The 17,910-nt window shown below is 39.8% G+C and overlaps 1 protein-coding gene across 1 annotated transcript in view; it reads right to left on the bottom strand.

Annotated features, from left to right (window-relative positions):
- Window positions 1–4,749: 4,749 nt before the first annotated feature.
- Window positions 4,750–17,910, bottom strand: part of LOC143029922 (uncharacterized) — a gene marked incomplete at its 3' end in the record, with an annotated part of 122,335 nt that continues 109,174 nt past the window's right edge. Inside the window, 3 exon segments of the mRNA XM_076193126.1 lie at window positions 4,750–4,932; window positions 5,181–5,466; window positions 14,981–15,108. Coding sequence (XP_076049241.1) covers window positions 4,750–4,932; window positions 5,181–5,466; window positions 14,981–15,108 — 597 coding nt within the window.

Genomic DNA, 17,910 nt, shown 5'->3' with positions numbered 1-17,910 from the left:
GTCACCACTTATATCGATCGTTCTCTCTTTCACCTGTGAATTTTGATAACCATAGAAAATGTGAAGACAGTTTAGAGAGTATGTCATTATGCAGGGGCAACTACAATAAATATAATCAAGACGCCGATATGGCAGCCTTGTGTATCCACTTGCTCCTCATGCCGCCTATGTATGCAGCACCGTATGGAAGGGGTTAAGGAAGAGATACTGAAGGAAGTGGATAGTTTTAAATACTTGGGTGTAAATGTGGTAAGAAAGGGAATGGAGGTGGAGGTAGAATGTAGATTGAAAGAAGTGAGTAAATGCCTTGGTGGATTAAAAAGTGTAATGAGAAGTAGACATTTGGGAATGGATGCTAAGAGGAGATTGTATGAAGGAGTGATTGTGCCGACAGCACTGTACGGGGCAGAAACATGGAACATAAGAGAGGAGGAGTTTGAATGTGTTTGAGATGAGGTGTCTGAGAAGTATGAAGGGGGTTACTAGGCTGGATAGAGTGAGAAATGAGGAGGTGAGGAGGAGAACGAGGGTGGTAAGAGATTTGGGAGATAGGGTGGATGAAAGAGTATTGGGATGGTTTGGACACATGGAAAGAATGAGTGAAGAACGATTAGTAACAGAGGTATGGAGGCAGATGTGGAGGGAGTGAACATGAGGGGGCGACCTAGGATGAGATGGATGGATGGGGTGAAAGGGGCTTTGGGGAAGAGGGAAATGTCTGTTGAGGAAGGATGGGAGAGGACAGAAGACAGGGGTGAATGGAAAATGGTTGTATATGGATGATTATGAGATGCATGAGCTGGAATGGGGGGTGAGGTAGTATGTGTCAGAAAAATTTGATGCAGCCCGAAGGGATTTCTCCCCGTCTTCTCCTTTTCTGCATGAAGGGACAGAGAGGGGGGGTCGCCAATTTAATGAAGTGGCCTTGCTGTGGATGTGCTGTGTCTTGCAACACTGGTTCTGACCCAGGGCAGTGGACAAGATGCAGGGAGGACCCGTCATCCAGGAGGTGCCAAGATAAGAGGGAGGGTGGAGGGGAATGGAGTGTATTGGGGAGGGAATGGGTGGGAATAGTTTTTATGCCTTTGTTTTTTGGCTGCAAGGGTGGTGGGTCAGGGGATGGAGATGGTTAAAGAAAATGGAGAAAAGTGGGAAATAAGCTAATTGTTGTTTGCTGACGACACTGCACTTGTAGCAAGATCAGAGGAGGGATTGAGGAAGTTAGTGACAGAGTTTGAGAAGGTGTGCGAAAGAAGGAGGCTGAAGATAAATGTGGGCAAAAGTAAGGTGATGAGAGATGTACAAGGGGAGAGAGTGACAGCAGGCTGGAAGTGAGCATTAAGGGAGAGATACTGGAGGAAATGGATAGTTTTAGATACTTGGGTGCGAATGTGGCAGAAAAGGGAGTGGGAGTGGAGGTAGAATGTAGATTGAGAGAAGCAAGTAAATGCCTTGGTGGATTAAAAAGTGTAATGAGATATAGACATCTGGGAATGGATGCTAAGAAGTTATATGAAGGAGTGATTGTGCCAAGAGCACTGTACTGGGCAGAAACATTGAACATAAGAGAGGAATAGAGGAGTTTGAATGTGTTTGAGGTGAAATGTCTGAGAAGTATGATAGGGGTTACTAGGCTAGATTGAGTGAGAAATGAGGAGGAGAATGGGGGTAGAAAGGGAGTTGGGAGATAGGGTTGATGAAAGAGTATTGGAATGGTTTGGACACATGGAAAGAATGAGTGAAGAAAGATTAGTAAGAGAGGTGTGGAAGGCAGAGGTGGAAGGAGTGAATATGAGGGGACGTCCTAGGATGAGATGGATGGATGGGGTAAAAGGGGCATTACAAAAAAGAGGAATGTCTCTTGAGGAAGGACGGGAGAGGACAGAAGATAGGGGTGAATGGAGAAGGGTTGTGTATGGATGATGGGGAGTGGGTGGGGGATGGGTGGTGAGGAAGTATGTATTAGAAATAATTTGACGCAGCCCAATGGGATTTCTCCCTGTCTTCTCCTTTTCTGCATGAGGGGACGGAGAGGGGAGGTTGCCGAATTAATGAAGCAGCCTTGCTGTGGATATGTTGTGTCTTGCGACTCTGCTTCTGACCCAGGGCAGTGGACAGGATGCAGGGATGACCTGTCATCCAGGAGGTGCCAAGATGAGAGGGAGTGAGGGGAGTGGAATATGTAGGGGATGAAATGGGTGGGAGTGGTTTCTATGCCTTTTTCTTTTTGGCTACCCCCTGTGTAAGGGGGAAAAGGCCTTTGATATATGAATGTTTTTAGGCTACCTCCCTTGTAAGGGGGGAAAAGCCTTTGGTATATGGTTGGTCTTTGCGTTTATCTATTATATCTTTTTTCATAGTTTCTTTTTCCTCTCTGCATATATCTACATATTCATTTCTCAGTGTGATGTATGTTTGCCATTTAGTCATTTTGGTAAGGCAGATATATGAGAAAGCTTTAGGAAAAAGTAAGGATTTTTTGGGGCCTTTATGGATTTGGAAAAGGCTAATGACAGGGAAGACAGGAAGGCACTGTTGAAGGTATTGGAGATATATGAGATAGGAGGAAAGCTGTTAACCACTTCAATACGGGACTTAAATCTCGCGGGCAGCAGCCAATGCCAGACGTATGACGTAACGAAATAATATTCGCATCATAAAATATAGTCGCCGCTTATATCGATCGTTCTCTCTTTCACCCGCGAATTTTGAAAACCACAGAGAATGGGATTAAGGGCGCATTTGGGAGAATGTAAAAACACAGGGGCGACTACAATAAATATAATCAAGACGCCGATATGGCAGCGTCGCGAATCCATTTGCTCCTCATGACGCCTACGTGTGCGGCACCGTATGGAAGGGGTTAAGAGCAGTCAAGAGTTGTCATGAGAGTAGTAGAGGCTGTGTTAGAATCAGAAATAGAGAGAGTGATTGGTTTTAGGTAAAGGTGGGACTGCCAGGTATGTGTTGTCACCTTGGCTGTTCAATTTATACATGGATGGGATGCAAGGGCAATGGTTCGGGGATTGGAGATGGTTAAAAAAAATGGAGAAAAGTGGGAGGTAATCCAATTGTTATTTGGTGATGATACTGCACTAGTAGCAGGATCAGAGGGGGGATTAACCTCTTCACTCCAGGGCACATCGCACATCTGGCAGCATTAGCTGCCCGACGTGCGATGTTGCGTCATAATAATCGTATTATAAAAAATAAAGTCAGTGCTCAATCGTTCGTTCTCTTTCACCTGTGAATTTTGATAACCATAGAAAATATGATGAAGTCAGTTTAGAGAAAATGGAGGTTACGTAGGTACGACTACAATAAATATAATCAAGACGCCGACGTCGGCATCATTGCATACCCACTTGCTCCTCATGACGCCTATGTAGGCGTCACCGTATGGAAGTGGTTAAGGAAGTTGGTGATGGAGTTTGGGAAGATGTGCTAGAGGAGAAAGTTGAAGGTAAATTTGAGTAAAAGGTGACAAGAGGAAGGATGGGAGAAGACAGAAGACAGGTGAATGGAGAATGGTTGTGTATGGATGATGCTGTGATGCATGAAAGGGAGGTGGGGGATGGGAGGGTGAGGGAGTATTTGTGAATAATAATTTGATACAGCCTGATAGGATTTCTCCATATTTTTGCATGAGGGGGAGGAGGGGGGGGTCACTGATTAAATGAAGCCTTGCTGTGTCTTGCTACACTGGTTCTGTCTGAACCAGGGCAGGGATGACCTGTCATGTAGGAGGATCCAAGATAGAGGGAGGGAGGGGGGGTGAATGGGAGTGTGTGTGGATGGAATGGGTAGGACTGGATTTTATGCCTTTGTATTTTGGTTACCTCACTTGTAGGGGGAAAAAAGCCTTTAGTGTATGTATGAAAGAGAATGAGTAATGCAGCAGTGACTTTATATTTTATAACGTGAGTATTGTGATGCATAAATCATTGTACCTCAGGCATCTGATGATGCATGCGAAAATATGACTTGTATTGAAGAGTTTAACCTCTTCCACATGACGATGCCAACGTAGGCATTGTGAAGTGCAAGTGGGGAAACAAGGATGCCGGCATCAGTGTCTTGATTATAGTTATTTTATAGTTGTAGCTGAAAGACCCCCATATTCTGTGAATTTGCTTGTGATCATGTTTTCTGTAGTTATTAATATATTCAGAGTGAAAGAGAATGAATAATAAAGTTAAACTCTGATTTTATATTTTATACCACGAGTATTGTGATGCATCACTGAATCATTGTACATCAGGCATCTGATGCTGCATGTGAGAATTTGACTTGTATTGAAGAAGTTAAGACTCTCCCATATACCCAATTACACTTAACATTGATACCTCTAAAATTGCTACATTCATATTTTTCTCCTATTCCTTTGTAAACTGAAGCCAAAGATGCACACCTTGTCCTCTGGCACATTCCCCTCCCTTGTGGACACATTAAACAACTTGGGGGACTATTGTGCATAATTTTTGTCCCTGAAACTTAATTGATTTGGGCTACTTTGCACTGTTTGTTTTCATTCCTATGCATATCTCTGACCTTTTTGGCAGAGCAATTGAAGAGATATCAATTATCATAAAGAAGCCTAGCAAGAAATACAGGAAAAAACTAAAACCCAAACTACACACTGGAAATGATAAATAAACAAACATTTGACATGGAATCACTCACAAGTATGCCATATACTCTTTCTTCCTATGATTAGCTTACTTGGCACAATTTTAGATGGCAACATACCTTGATGCTATTTTTCAAATGCTGTAATGATTCTTGAAGGTGAAGACCTCGAGGTGTAGTTGTAACAATGGTGTATTCTGTGATATGCCCACATCCAATCCAACCTCTCACATGTCCTCTCCAGCTGACATTGCTGAGACACACCAGAGCACCAATTTGAACTGTATCCATCACACCACAACCCTTGAGATGAAACAGAAAATATAATTACAAGTCCTACATTTTATTTACATGCAAGCTCTATTAGCACTGGACATGTACAATACCATAGTTTGGAAATTTTATTCAAGTGAAAGAAGGTCTACTAAATTCTGACTTTTCATTCTGGGATCTGCTCCCTGAGTGAACATGATTGTTTAAACATTTACTTGCAACAAAATCCCCATAGCATTGTACTGACAAGGTTAGCAGCATAGACAACATTAACTTACCTTTAAACCTCCCCAAAACTTGACACCAAAGATGTTAAACTGATGGTCCACAAGATAAACAAGTTGTCCACTCAAATCTTCTTTGCCAAATTGCAGTACTACACCTACTACATCTATTTCTCCATGTGGGGGCTGCAACTCTGCTGTTATGGTACGGCAGAGAGGAGTTGTGCTACGAGGTAAGCCAGAATCATAGTTGATGTCTTCCAGCAATATCTTGCTCAGTGCAAGACTGCACACCTCCCAGCGTGTCTGACGAGTTGTGTTTAGTTGCAAGAGTCCATGTCTACATTTGTAGAGAAAGAAAATTGCCCAGTAAATACAAACCTTACAGCACATGGAACCCCTACCCCTACAAATTACATAAAATTTCCTACAATGTCAGATAGCTAAACATGGAAGGAGAGGGAAAAAAAAAAAAAAAAAAAAAATCCTTTTTCACCCTTTGTTTTAACTAGGACAAAAATGTATTACATTACTTGCCTAGAAAGTACGACCAGCTCATCCATGAAACAGATCATCAATATTTAACCTCCAAATTTTGTCCCTCATGAACATTTTTGCTTGTTCAACAGCCTGACCATGAGCCATTATAGCTTCATTTACCTTTACCATAATCTACCACTTAGTCTCACTTCTAGTACCTCAGAATCATAAATCCTTCAAGGATATCTACCTTCATCTATTCTTACATTTTCTTATCTCTATACTTCAAATGCATAGGCAAACTGAAATATGTATTTTTACCTAGTTGTATTATACGGGAAGGGAGCTATGCTCATAATGACCCGTCTTTATATCTCATAAGTTTGTTCTTAAATTCTTGAATAGTATTTGCACACACAACTGCCTCATCTAATTTATTCCAGATATCCACCACTCTGTGTGGGAAGCTATTCTTTTTCAGATCTCTTCTATAACTATTGTTAAGTTTCTTTTCATGTCCTCTTGTTTTTCTCTTGTCCCACTTTAAAAATCATATCTATCAAGGTCTTCCATTCCTTTCATAATTCTATAAATAGTCAGTAGGTCTCCTCTTTCTCTCCTTTGTTCCAGGGTGGGTAGTTCCAATTTAGACAATCTTTTTGTATGTCAATTTGGAGAGTGTTGGTGCCATCTTTGTCATTGCTCTTTGTATCATTTCTAATTTCTTTATATTCTTTTTAGTACTGGGTGTCCATAGTGTTGCAGCATACTCCAATCTTGGTTTTATCAGTGTAACTAATATTTTACCATTTCCTCATCCAAACAGTCAAAAGCCACTTTCATCGGCCTTAGTAAATTGAAGGTTTCTCTGACTATTTTGTTGATATGCTTGTCTGGTGACATGTCTTTGCTGATAATTACTTCTGGGTCCCTTTCTGAGCTTACTCTTTTGACTTGTGCACCAATTTTGTATTTCCTCAATATTCTATTTTTCCTTTTCCAAACTCCATTATACTACATTTCTTAATGTTAAAGTTCACTTCCCACTTTTGACTCCATTTCCAGACTTTAAGTCTTTCTGTAGTGAATCACAATCTACCTCTGTACTTACTTTCTTTAGTATTTTTTATCATCTGCAAAGAAGCTCATATCACATTCCACATCTTCATCCATGTCATTTATATATACGGCAAACATGATTGGAGCCAATACTGAACCTTGGGGGACACCACTTATCATTACTTCCCAGGTCGAATATTTGTCTCTAGATACTATCCTAATTTTTCTCTCGTTCAAGAAATCTTCTATCCATTCCAATAGTTTTCCTTTAATAATACCTATTGATTCCATTTCTCTTAATAGCTTTTTGTGTGGTACCTTATCAAATGCTTTTTGTAGATCTAGGAGAGCACAATCCACCCATCCATCCCTTTCTTGTATTGTTTCTATTAATCTCAAATAGAAGCAAATCAAGTTTGTTGCACATCTTCCTTGTCTAATTCCAAATTGTGTTGGATTCAGTATATATTTTTTTCTTCCAGAGTATTTAACTCATCTACTTTTGATAACTTTTTCACATACTTTTGCTATTATATTTAAAAGGGACATTGGTCTATAGTTAGTTGGATTTTCTTTGTCCCCTCCTTTATATATTGGTACAATATTTGCATTTTTCCAGTCCTGAGGTACCTTTCCTTCTTTGAGTGAGTAATCAATTATCTTGTATATTTTGTCTGTCAGCTCATCTAAGCATTCTTTTAATATCCAATTTGCAATTCCATTCGGACCGTGTGATTTTGACATCATGTTTTTTTATTTGGTCTCTAATTTCCTTTGTCATAGTTATTTCTTTCATTGGGGGTATCTTTCTGTATTTCCTCCCAGTTTTGTGTACTTTCAATTGTGAATACAGATTTAAAATGTTTGTTCATAATTTCAGCCAATTCTACATCTATATTTCATTATTCTCTTGGCACAGTTTTACTATTTCTTGTTTGTCTTTTAGTTTACCTTTCACATATCTGTAAAATAGTTTAAGTTGTTCCTTGCATTTTTTATGCCCTTTTTATAGTTTCTCTTTTCATCTCTGCATATTTCTACATATTCATTTCTTAGTTTGATATATGTTTGCCACTTTCCCCAGCTTTGTCTCTTCTATCCTTAGCCTCACTACATTTTTTTGTTGTACCAGCACTTAATGTACACCCTTTGTTGCTTCTGTTTTGGTATGCATTTGTTTATTCCCTCATTGTAAATTTCTTTAATATGTCCCATTTCTCTTCCATCTTTGTTTCTTCATTTAAGAAGTTTTCCCAATTTGCATTTTGAAAGAATTTTCAGTTTCTCAAAATCAGTTTTGTTGTACATTAGTCTTCCTTTTCTGTTTCTCAATTCTTCTCAAATCAATTTGTTCTTTTAATTTGAACTCTATTAGTAAATGCACTCTTTTCAATTGCTGTTTTGTATTCTGTTCTGTCTACAATTTCAGGCTCTGATGTATTAAATCTAGTCTCAACAGTTCCTCATTGTTTCTATATCTGATATGTTCCTTTACCCATTGAGTCATTGTGCATTCAATGATCATATCCAGTAGTATGTTTCCCCAGAGGTCTTCTCCACCTTTCACTGTCATTTCTTCCCAGCATATTTCTTTTGAGTTGAAGTCATCCATAATTACTACATTTCCTTTCAGTAAATCAGTGCATTCTTTGTGTCTTCCAACATTTTGGAATGATCACTCTCTGTCCAAGACTGTTTTAGGGGGGGTACATACATTACTACAAATTTTCTACTTTTCATATCACTATAACTTTAATCATAATCAATTCCACATTATTTTTTCCTTCTGTTATTTTCATCACATTTCAGCCTTTCTTAGTCAAAAACATGACTCCACCCTGTTTCCTTTCTATTTTTCATCTAATGGTTGTATAGACCTTGTCCCACAGTGTTTGGTAGTAGAGGACTTTTTAATTTCATCTCCACAATTCCCATTTTGTCTGGTTTTTCTAATGCCAGATAGTTGTTTTATTCGTTCAGTCCTAAAATCATGCCATCTATGTTGGCATATGCTATTTTTAATTTTTTCCTTTCCTTGTCCTTTTCTGTTTTATATATATATATATATATATATATATATATATATATATATGGATGATGTAGTGATGCATGAGGTGGAATGGGCAGGGGGATGGGGGGTGAGGTAGTATGAGTGAGCAAAATTTGACACAGCCCAAAAGGATTTCTCCCTATCTTCTCCTTTTATGCATAAGGGGACAGGGGGGGGGGGGGGTTGCCGATTTAATGAAGCTGCCTTGCTGTGGATGTGCTGTGTCTTGCGACACTGCTTCTGACGCAGGGCAGTGGACAAGGTGCAGGGATGACCCATCATCCAGGAGGAGCTAAGATAAGAGGGAGGGTGGAGGGGTGTGGAGTGTATTCTGGGATGGAATGGGTGGAAGTGATTTTATGCCTTTTTCTTTTTGGCTTCCTCCCTTGGTATATGTATGTATGTATGTGTGTGTGTATATATATATATATATATATATATATATATATATATATATATATATATAAACAATTTTCTCAACCTCAGGTCCAGCACTCTCCAAAAAACCCATTCTTTTCAGTCTGTTCTTTTTTAATCTTTTTCATTTGCTTCACACGTGCCTTTTCTTTCTTTTTCCTCATCGCCCATCTCTTTTCTTATCCATACATTTTTGTAATTTTCACTAAGATGAGAGGGAGGGTGGGAGGGGTGTGGAGTGTATTTAGGGATGAAATGGGTGGGAGTGTTTTTATGCCTTTCCCTTTTTGGCTACCTCCCTTGAAAGGGGGAAAAAGCCTTGGTATATGTATGTATGTATGTACTATTAGCTAGCTTTGTTTTTGATAGTACTTATTCTGCTATCATTTGAGACCTTAGTTTGATTTTTAGAGGCCTATATTGTTTTTAGAGTATTCTCCCATTCTATGTACTTCCTCAATTTCTTTGACCACACCATGCACATTAATAGACCCAAACCTTCGTGTACTGGTTGGAAAACTCCTAGACTCTCTTATGCCTTTACTTTTTTTTTTAGGAATGTCCCCTTTGGGGCTACAGGGAGGATGCCTAGTCCTATCCCCCTCCCATTTTTTTGTCGGCTTGTATGACTCAAGTAGGTAGACTTGATGGCAGTATTCTTTTCCCACTCTACAGGGTTAGGAAAAAAATATATATATTCAGAGAAACGGTACTAGACAGTAACAAGGGGTGGGGGGACAGCATAATGGAGTGTTGCAGTATAATAAAGTTTCATTATTTCTCTATGAACAGAGATTTCCTCTATCACAAAATGCTGTGTGGTTCTGGTCCATAGGGGTGCCCCATATAGACCCTAAGTGTCAGCTGGATGCTACTTAGCCACAATACCATGCAGCCAATACTCCAGATGGGGCAGCCTCTACTACTCTAATAAAAATTCTTGGCTGCTCAAACTTTCCTCCTATCCCATATATCTGCAATACCTCCCAGTGCCTTCCTGTCTACCTTGCCACAAGCCTTTTCCAGATTCCTAAAGGCCCCAAAAAACATCCTTACCTTTTCCTAAAGCTTTCTGATATGTCTGCTTACCACAAAAACCTGATCCATGCAACCCCTACCTCTCCTCAACCTACACTGTTCCTCTCCTAATCCTCTCAAGACCCTCCCATAAGCCTTCCCAACTACACTCAACAAACTGAGCCCTCTGAAACTACTACACTGACACTTGTCCCCTTTTCCCTTGTAAAGTGGAACTATACAGGTACTCCTTCAGTTCTCCGGCACTAACCTCTTTTAGACAAATATTAAACAACCTCACCAGCCAGTCCACCATCACTGTACCTCCCTTTTTTAGACTCCGCATGACACCCATCCAACCTCAGTGACATACCCATTCTCATCATTTTAATAACTGCTTTCACCTCATCTTTCCTTATTTCTCCTTCATTTTCTTTATTCATCATGGTCATTTTCTTTGCAGTTCCCGCTGCAATGACTTTTCCTTCCCTATTCTCCTTCACATTTAGCATCTCCTTAAATTACTTTGTCCATCATCCTTTTACTGCCATTTCTTCCATTATCATCTCTCCACCTGCACCTTTTACCTTTTTTTCACTTGATTTGCCTCCTCTTCCTCTCTTAATTTCCTTTCAAAACATGTTTTTACACTTTAAAATTTCCTGTCATACTCTTACACCATTTCACATCTGCTCTCCTCTTTGCCTCCTTTATCTTATACTATACTTCTCTTTTCTTTTCTTTGTACGTCTCATATGATTCCCTTCTATTTTGTAACCAATCTGTGAATGCTTGTTTCTTCTCTTCTACAACCTTCTTTGCTTCCTTATCCCACCACTCACTACCCTTCCTTCTATTTCCTCCCATCTTCCTTGTTCCACACACCATCTTTGCACACCTTTGTGACTCCCTCCTTGAACCATCCCCATTCCTCCACTCCTAGTTCTACTCTATCCTTCACTCCCTCCCACTCCTCTTGTACTCCTCCTTTTCTTTCTTATTTAAGCAGTTTATTCTAAATACCTCCCTACCTTCTGTCCTTTTCCTCTTTCTCCATCTATCCTCCACTCAACTTACCTTCCACCAAGAAATTATCTGGATATTCCCCCACTCTCTCCCCTTAGAACATGTATATCCAAAACTCTTCCTACTCTTCTCCTGGTTATCACTATGTAGTCCATTAACGCCCTATTTACCATCCTTCCATCTACCTCCCTCTCCCATGTGTACTTATGCTTGACTTCCTTCCTAAACATTGTATTTGCTATCATCAACTCTCTAGACACACCACCATAAACTCTCCACTACAATTTTTCCCAGAACTCCACACTTCTCAACCACTCTGTCTATTGGTTCATTTCCTACCCTAGCTTTAAGATCTCCTAATACCACTACATTTACATTTCTCCCTAAACCCTCTATGCATTCATTTAAATCTATCCAAAATCCCTTTCTTCTACACTCTTCTCACTATGAGGCCCATATGCACTTACAACAACCCATATCTCCTTTCCTAGTTTCACTTTCATCCATATTAACCTTGAAGAAACTTCCTTCTACTCCACCATACATTTACCTCTGTTCACTTACTAGTATAGCCACCCCTTCTCTCCCTCATCCTCTCTTAACTCCTGAGACCCTCCCAACTACACTCCCAAACTCACACTTGCACCTCCCTTTCAACTTAGTTTCACTCAATACTAACACATCCATCTTTCTTCTCACAAACATACTGCCTATCTCTTTCCTTTTACTATCAACTGTATCACAAATACGCACATTAAAAGACCCAAACCTTTGGGTTCTGGTAGGAAAACTCCTTCCAGACCCTCTTATGTATTTGCTCTTTTTAGGAATGTCCCCTTTGTGGCTACAGAGAGTAGTATGCCTAGTCCTATTCTGTCCTGTTTTTGTTGCTTATATGACCCTTAGTGGTAGTATTCTTCTCCCCCACCACAGGGTGCAGAAAAAAAAAATCAGAGAAGTGGTACAGGACAGTATTAAGAGTGAAGAGTAGGATGACAGCATAATGGAGGGTCAGTCGCAGTATAATAAATTATCACAATTTCTCTATGAATAGATTTCCTCTACCACAGACAAAATGATGTATAGCTCTGGTCCATTGGAGTGCCTCATATAGACCCAAAAGTGAGCAGCTAGTGAGCAGCTTTGAACCCCACAATAACATACAGCCAATACCTTATACATGGTGTAGACTGGTATTAATAAAGGGAATGATTAAATTACTGCTAGATAGTAGGAGGAAGCCTTGACAGTGACTGAATATACTGTCAGATAGTCAGTTACTACTTCATTCTTTGTATTGATTCCCTCATAGAAGGTGACCCCAGGGCCACCATGATAGGATGGTAAAGCAGCAGATAGTTCACAGAGTCTACACCCACCTTATTCAGTGATGATTAAGGTTACTGGCTATTCACCACAAACTGACTTGTCAAACAACACTCACAACTGGCAAACTACTATACATACATACATATACCAAGGGCTCTTTCCCCCCTTACCAGGGAGGTAGACAAAGTCAAAAGGCATAATTTCACTCCCACCCACCACCCCTCCCCCTCTCTTTTCTTGGCTCCTCATGGATGATAGGTCATCCCTGCATCTTGCCTCACCTTGGGTCACAAGCAATGCAGCAAGACACAGCACATCCACAGCAAGGCCACTTCATTTAATCAGTGACCCCCTCGCTCTGTCCTCTCAGGCAGAAACATTGAAGACAGGGAGAAATCCCTTCAGGCTGCATGAAAATATCATTCACACATAACCACTCCCCCCCCACCCACTCCCATTCATCATAGTATCATCAATACACAGCCATTATCCACTCACCTCTATCTACCTTCTCCCCTCCATCCTTAACAGACATCCCCCTCTTGCTCAATGCCACTTTCACCCCATCCATCTATCTCATCCTTGGTCACCTCATGTTTACTCCCTCCACCTCTGCCTTCACACTTCTTTTACTAATCTTTCTTCATTCATTCTTTCCATGTGTCCAAACCATCCCAAAACTCTTTCATCAACCCTATCTCCCATCTCCTTTTCCAACCCCGCTCTCCTCCTTCCCTCCTCGTTTCTCATTCCATCCAACCTTGTAACCCCTACCATACTTATCAGAAATTTCATCTCAAACACATTTAAACTCTTCCTATCTTATGTTCCATGTCTCTGACACACAGAGTGCTGTCGGCACAATCACTCTTTTATATAATCTCCTCTTATCATCCATTCCCAAATTTCTGTTTCTTATTACACTTTTTAATACCCTAAGGCACTTTCTTCTCTCAATCTACAATTTACCCCCACCACCACCCCTCCCTTTCCTGCCACATGTATCCCCAAGTACCTAAAGCTATCCACTCCCTCCAGACTCACATTCAAATTGCTACCATTCTCTCCTTTTGAACATCTCATCACCTTACTTTTACCCATATTTACCTTCAATTTTTTCCTCTCGCATACCTTCCCAAATTCCATCACTAACTCCCTTAACCTCTTCATTATGGGCCAAAATCTCGCGGGCAGCATTAGCTACCAGATGTACAATGTGTCGTAATAATACTCGCATCATAAAATATAGTCACCGCTTATATCGATCGTTCTCTCTTTCACCCGTGAATCTTGATAACCATAGAAAATGTGATGAAGACAGTTTAGAGAGTATGTCATTACGCAGGGGCAACTACAATAAATATAATCAAGACGCCGATATGGCAGCCTCGCATATCCACTTGCTCCTCATGCCGCATACGTATGCGGCACCATATGGAAGGGGTTAATCCCCCTCTGATCCTGCCACAAGTGCCATGTCATCAGCAAACAACAACTGGCTTACTTCCCACTTTTCTACATTTTCTTTAACTATCTTCAACCCCCTGCCCATTACCCTCGCATTTACCTGTTGCACCACCCCATCCATGTACATACTGAACAGCCATGGTGATATGACACATCCCTGGCACAGTCCCACCTATACCTCAAACCACTTTCTCCATTTCTAATTCTGACACAGGCTCTACTACTCTTGTAAAAACACTTGGCTGCCCTGAACAGTTTTCCTCTGATTCCAAATATTTGCAAAGCCTCCCAGTTCCTTCCTGTCCACCCTGTCATAAGTTTGTCACATATCTGTCCTACCACAAAAATATGATCCACATAACCCCTACCTTTCTTAAACATACACTGTTCCTCACCGATTAATCCCTCCATTCCTCTCCTACTCCTCTCAATCAAAAACCTCCCATAAGCCTTCCCAACTACACTCAACAAATTGATCCCTTTGAAACTACTACATTTACAAATTTGTCACCTTTTCTCTTATAAATCAGAACTATACAGGCACACCTCCAGTCCTCCGGCACTCTACCTCCCTTACACACACACTAAACAACCCCACCAGCCAGTCCACCATCACTGTATCTCCCTTCTTCAGACATTTAGCATAACACCCATTTAATAACTGCTTTCACCTCATCTTTTTTATTTCTCCTCCATTTTCCTCATCCATCACTCATTTTCTTAGAACCTCCCACTGCAACCACTGTTCCTTTCCTATCCTGTCCTCCTCCACATTTAACAACTCCCTAAAATACTCTGCCCATCTTCCTTTTTCTGCCACCTCTTCTGTTATCATCTATTTGCACCTTTTACCTCTTCTCTAATTTATTTGTCTCCTCTTCCTCTCTTAATCTCCTTCCAAAACATCTTTTTATTACTTTCAAAATTTTCTGGCATACTATGTCATACTGTCAAATTACTATACTGTAACATAATCCTGATACCAATCATGAATGTGTCCATGTTATACCTGTGCCCTGCTGCCATAAGATAGTATATGGAGAAGCATTTTCCTTCTGTCACAGTCTGCAGAAGGTCTTCAGTGGGTCTCCACACTGTCAACATGGCTACTTTGCAAGAACTGTCCATGGCCCTGATCTAAGAAAAGAAAAATGGTCTTACAATCTAATAGTACACCTCGACAGGGAAAAGCATAATTAGGCAAAAGAAACTAAGAAATAAGACCAATATAAAATAAACTCATTCTATTAACTTCAACTGTATTTCTTCCACTTTTTCACACAAGTCAAAAAAAAATTTCAGAAGATTAATGGGAGATCCCAATGACTATTGCCAGACACTGTGGGGCTTCAAGTTTCTTGTCAGTGAAATGTGAGGTGGAGTTAACTCTTAATGGAGAGAGACTAAAGGAAGTGGTGACTTATAAGTATTTCGGTTTATGTAGTAGGGAATGGAGGAGTAAGGGTGAAGGGTAGCAAGTAAATGACTTGGGGGGAATGAAAAGTGTAATATGAAATTGATATCTAGGGATGGATGCAAAGAGGAATCATGGTTGCCTGAAGTTACTGATGAATTTTGAGGTGAGGCTTCCATTCTGTTATTTCTGAGCCATTATTCTAGTTTGTATAAGCAAGCTGGGTGTTTTGAACTACTATTATGTAGTTGTTATATTGGGTTATCATTAGATCATCCATGAAGGCAAGTGATTTAGTGATATGTTGAGGGTCTAGCTTTGGAATAACACTTGTGAGATGCACCAATGAGAGTATTGCTCTTTATGGGACTTCATTGTATTTTTATCCCAAAAACTTTACTATTTTGATTTATTCTACACTGCCTGCTTGCTAAGAAGTCTGTTAGCCATTTCTTGTTATTGTTGTTATGGGCATCTGTCTTTATGATGTTTTTTTGTAGCCAGTAAGTCCTGCTGTGGAAGTGTTGGATCTCACTGCACTGGCTCTGGCCTGAACAAATATGGTGTCTAGCAAGGGCGACCCTTCATCCATGAGGTGCTAAGAAAGGACGGGCAATGAATGGGTATTTGGGCAAATGTGGGAGGGGTGTAGGGTAGGTACATGCTTTGGCTTGGCCAGCCTCCTTATATGGGGGAAAAGGCTTTTGTGTTATATACATACATTCTATATATTCTATTCTATATACCAATAGGCTTCTTCCCCCTTATATGGGAAGTAGCCAGGGCTGCCCCTATCCATCCCACTCCCATCTTAGCTCCTTGGGGATGCAGGGTCATCCTTGTCCCATGCCCGGTGCCTGGGTCAATACCAATGCAGCAAGATATTATTACATTAGAATGTAATGTCAATGAAGGACATAATATCACAAAGGGATGTAATAATAGTGGAGGACAAAATATCATGGTAGGATATAAAGTCACTGGAGGACAGAATATCATTTTAGGAAGTGATGCCAGACAGAATGTCAATGAATGACAGGTGGCCAGTGCGGGGCACGGTGACAGAGGGGGCAAGATGTACATGACAGATTGGATGACTGTGAGGAACCAGATGACCATGATGGGGCAAATGTCCATGAGGCACTGAATGTCAGTAAAGGACCAAATGTCAATAAGGAGCAATGTGTCAATAAAAACAAAAGTATAACATAAGACATGATGTTGAAACTCAAAACGAGTCAAAAAGAAATAATCACGAGTTTCTTAAAACCATGTACTTTAATGCTCATAGTATTAGGAACAAATATCAAGAAATCCAGGGATATGTCATAAGCGAAAATCTCGATATGATAGGAATAACTGAGACATGGTTAAATGGTAAAGAGTTTGAAGCTAAATTTAATATTGCGGGATTTAAACACTTTCATCAGGATAGAAACCACAAAAAAGGCGGGAGTGTTCTGTTTTACATTAAAAGCAATGTCCTTACCTGTGTTTTAGAGAAAGTGAAACATGATGCATATGATAGCTTGTGGGTAGAATTAACCCAAACAAATGGACAACAAATGAATGTAGGTGTAATATATAGGCTAAAGACATTATCATTAACAAACAACAACTGTTGTTTCAAGAACTGTCTAGTTTCTGCAACCAGGACTTATTGATAATGGGTGATTTCAATTTTACTGACAATGATTGGATGACCCTTGAACATGGCCACATAGGTAATTCAATAAATTTTCTCAACGATCACTAGCCACGAAAGCATGATGAGTGATGTAGAAGTTGGTGAATCTATTGCAAATAGTGATCACAACTTAGATTCAAACTGCTAAAAAATTTTAGAATAGATACTTGTGTATCTAAAATACCCAATTTCAGTAAAGCTCAGTTCATAGGACTATGCACAAGAGCTTCAGCTTACAGACTGGGAGGCAAAATTAAGTGAAAGACCTGTAGATCAGATGTGGGAAATATTTCAAAATACACTAAGATGATTCATACTTACATCCCATTTAAGGATAGATGTCCCCCAAATCAGGTTCACCCAAAATGGCTTGACAAAGAAACTGAAAAAAAATTGCTAAAAAGAGACAGGCTTATAAGAAATACAAGTGCTCAGGGGCACCTAATGACTTTCAAAGTTATATATATATATATATATATATATATATATATATATATATATATATATATATATATATATATATATATATATATATATAAAAAGACAGAACAACATTAATATCACTGATACATCCAAAGAGAATCCCAAAGATTTCTATATTAGAGATAAAAATGTTATTAGGAATCACAATGGCCCACTATTATCTACTGACGGTCAACTTGAATATTCACATGAAGGAAAGTGGAATATATTAAACAACTATTTTAGCTCAGTATTTGCAAACCAATGAACGAATAGATGGAGTGATTGGGAAGTGTGGACTTCCAGGAAAAAATCATAGTGGAGAGTTGATGGTGATGTGTCTACAGAGTTGATGATAGCAAATACAGTGTTTAGG

This window comes from Oratosquilla oratoria, chromosome 11, assembly GCF_046742065.1.
Source record: "Oratosquilla oratoria isolate Oo_2021 chromosome 11, ASM4674206v1, whole genome shotgun sequence".
In the NCBI taxonomy this organism is placed as follows: Eukaryota; Metazoa; Arthropoda; class Malacostraca; order Stomatopoda; family Squillidae; genus Oratosquilla; species Oratosquilla oratoria.
Note: the sequence above shows the minus strand (reverse complement) of the source record. Positions and strands in the feature narration are given on the sequence as shown.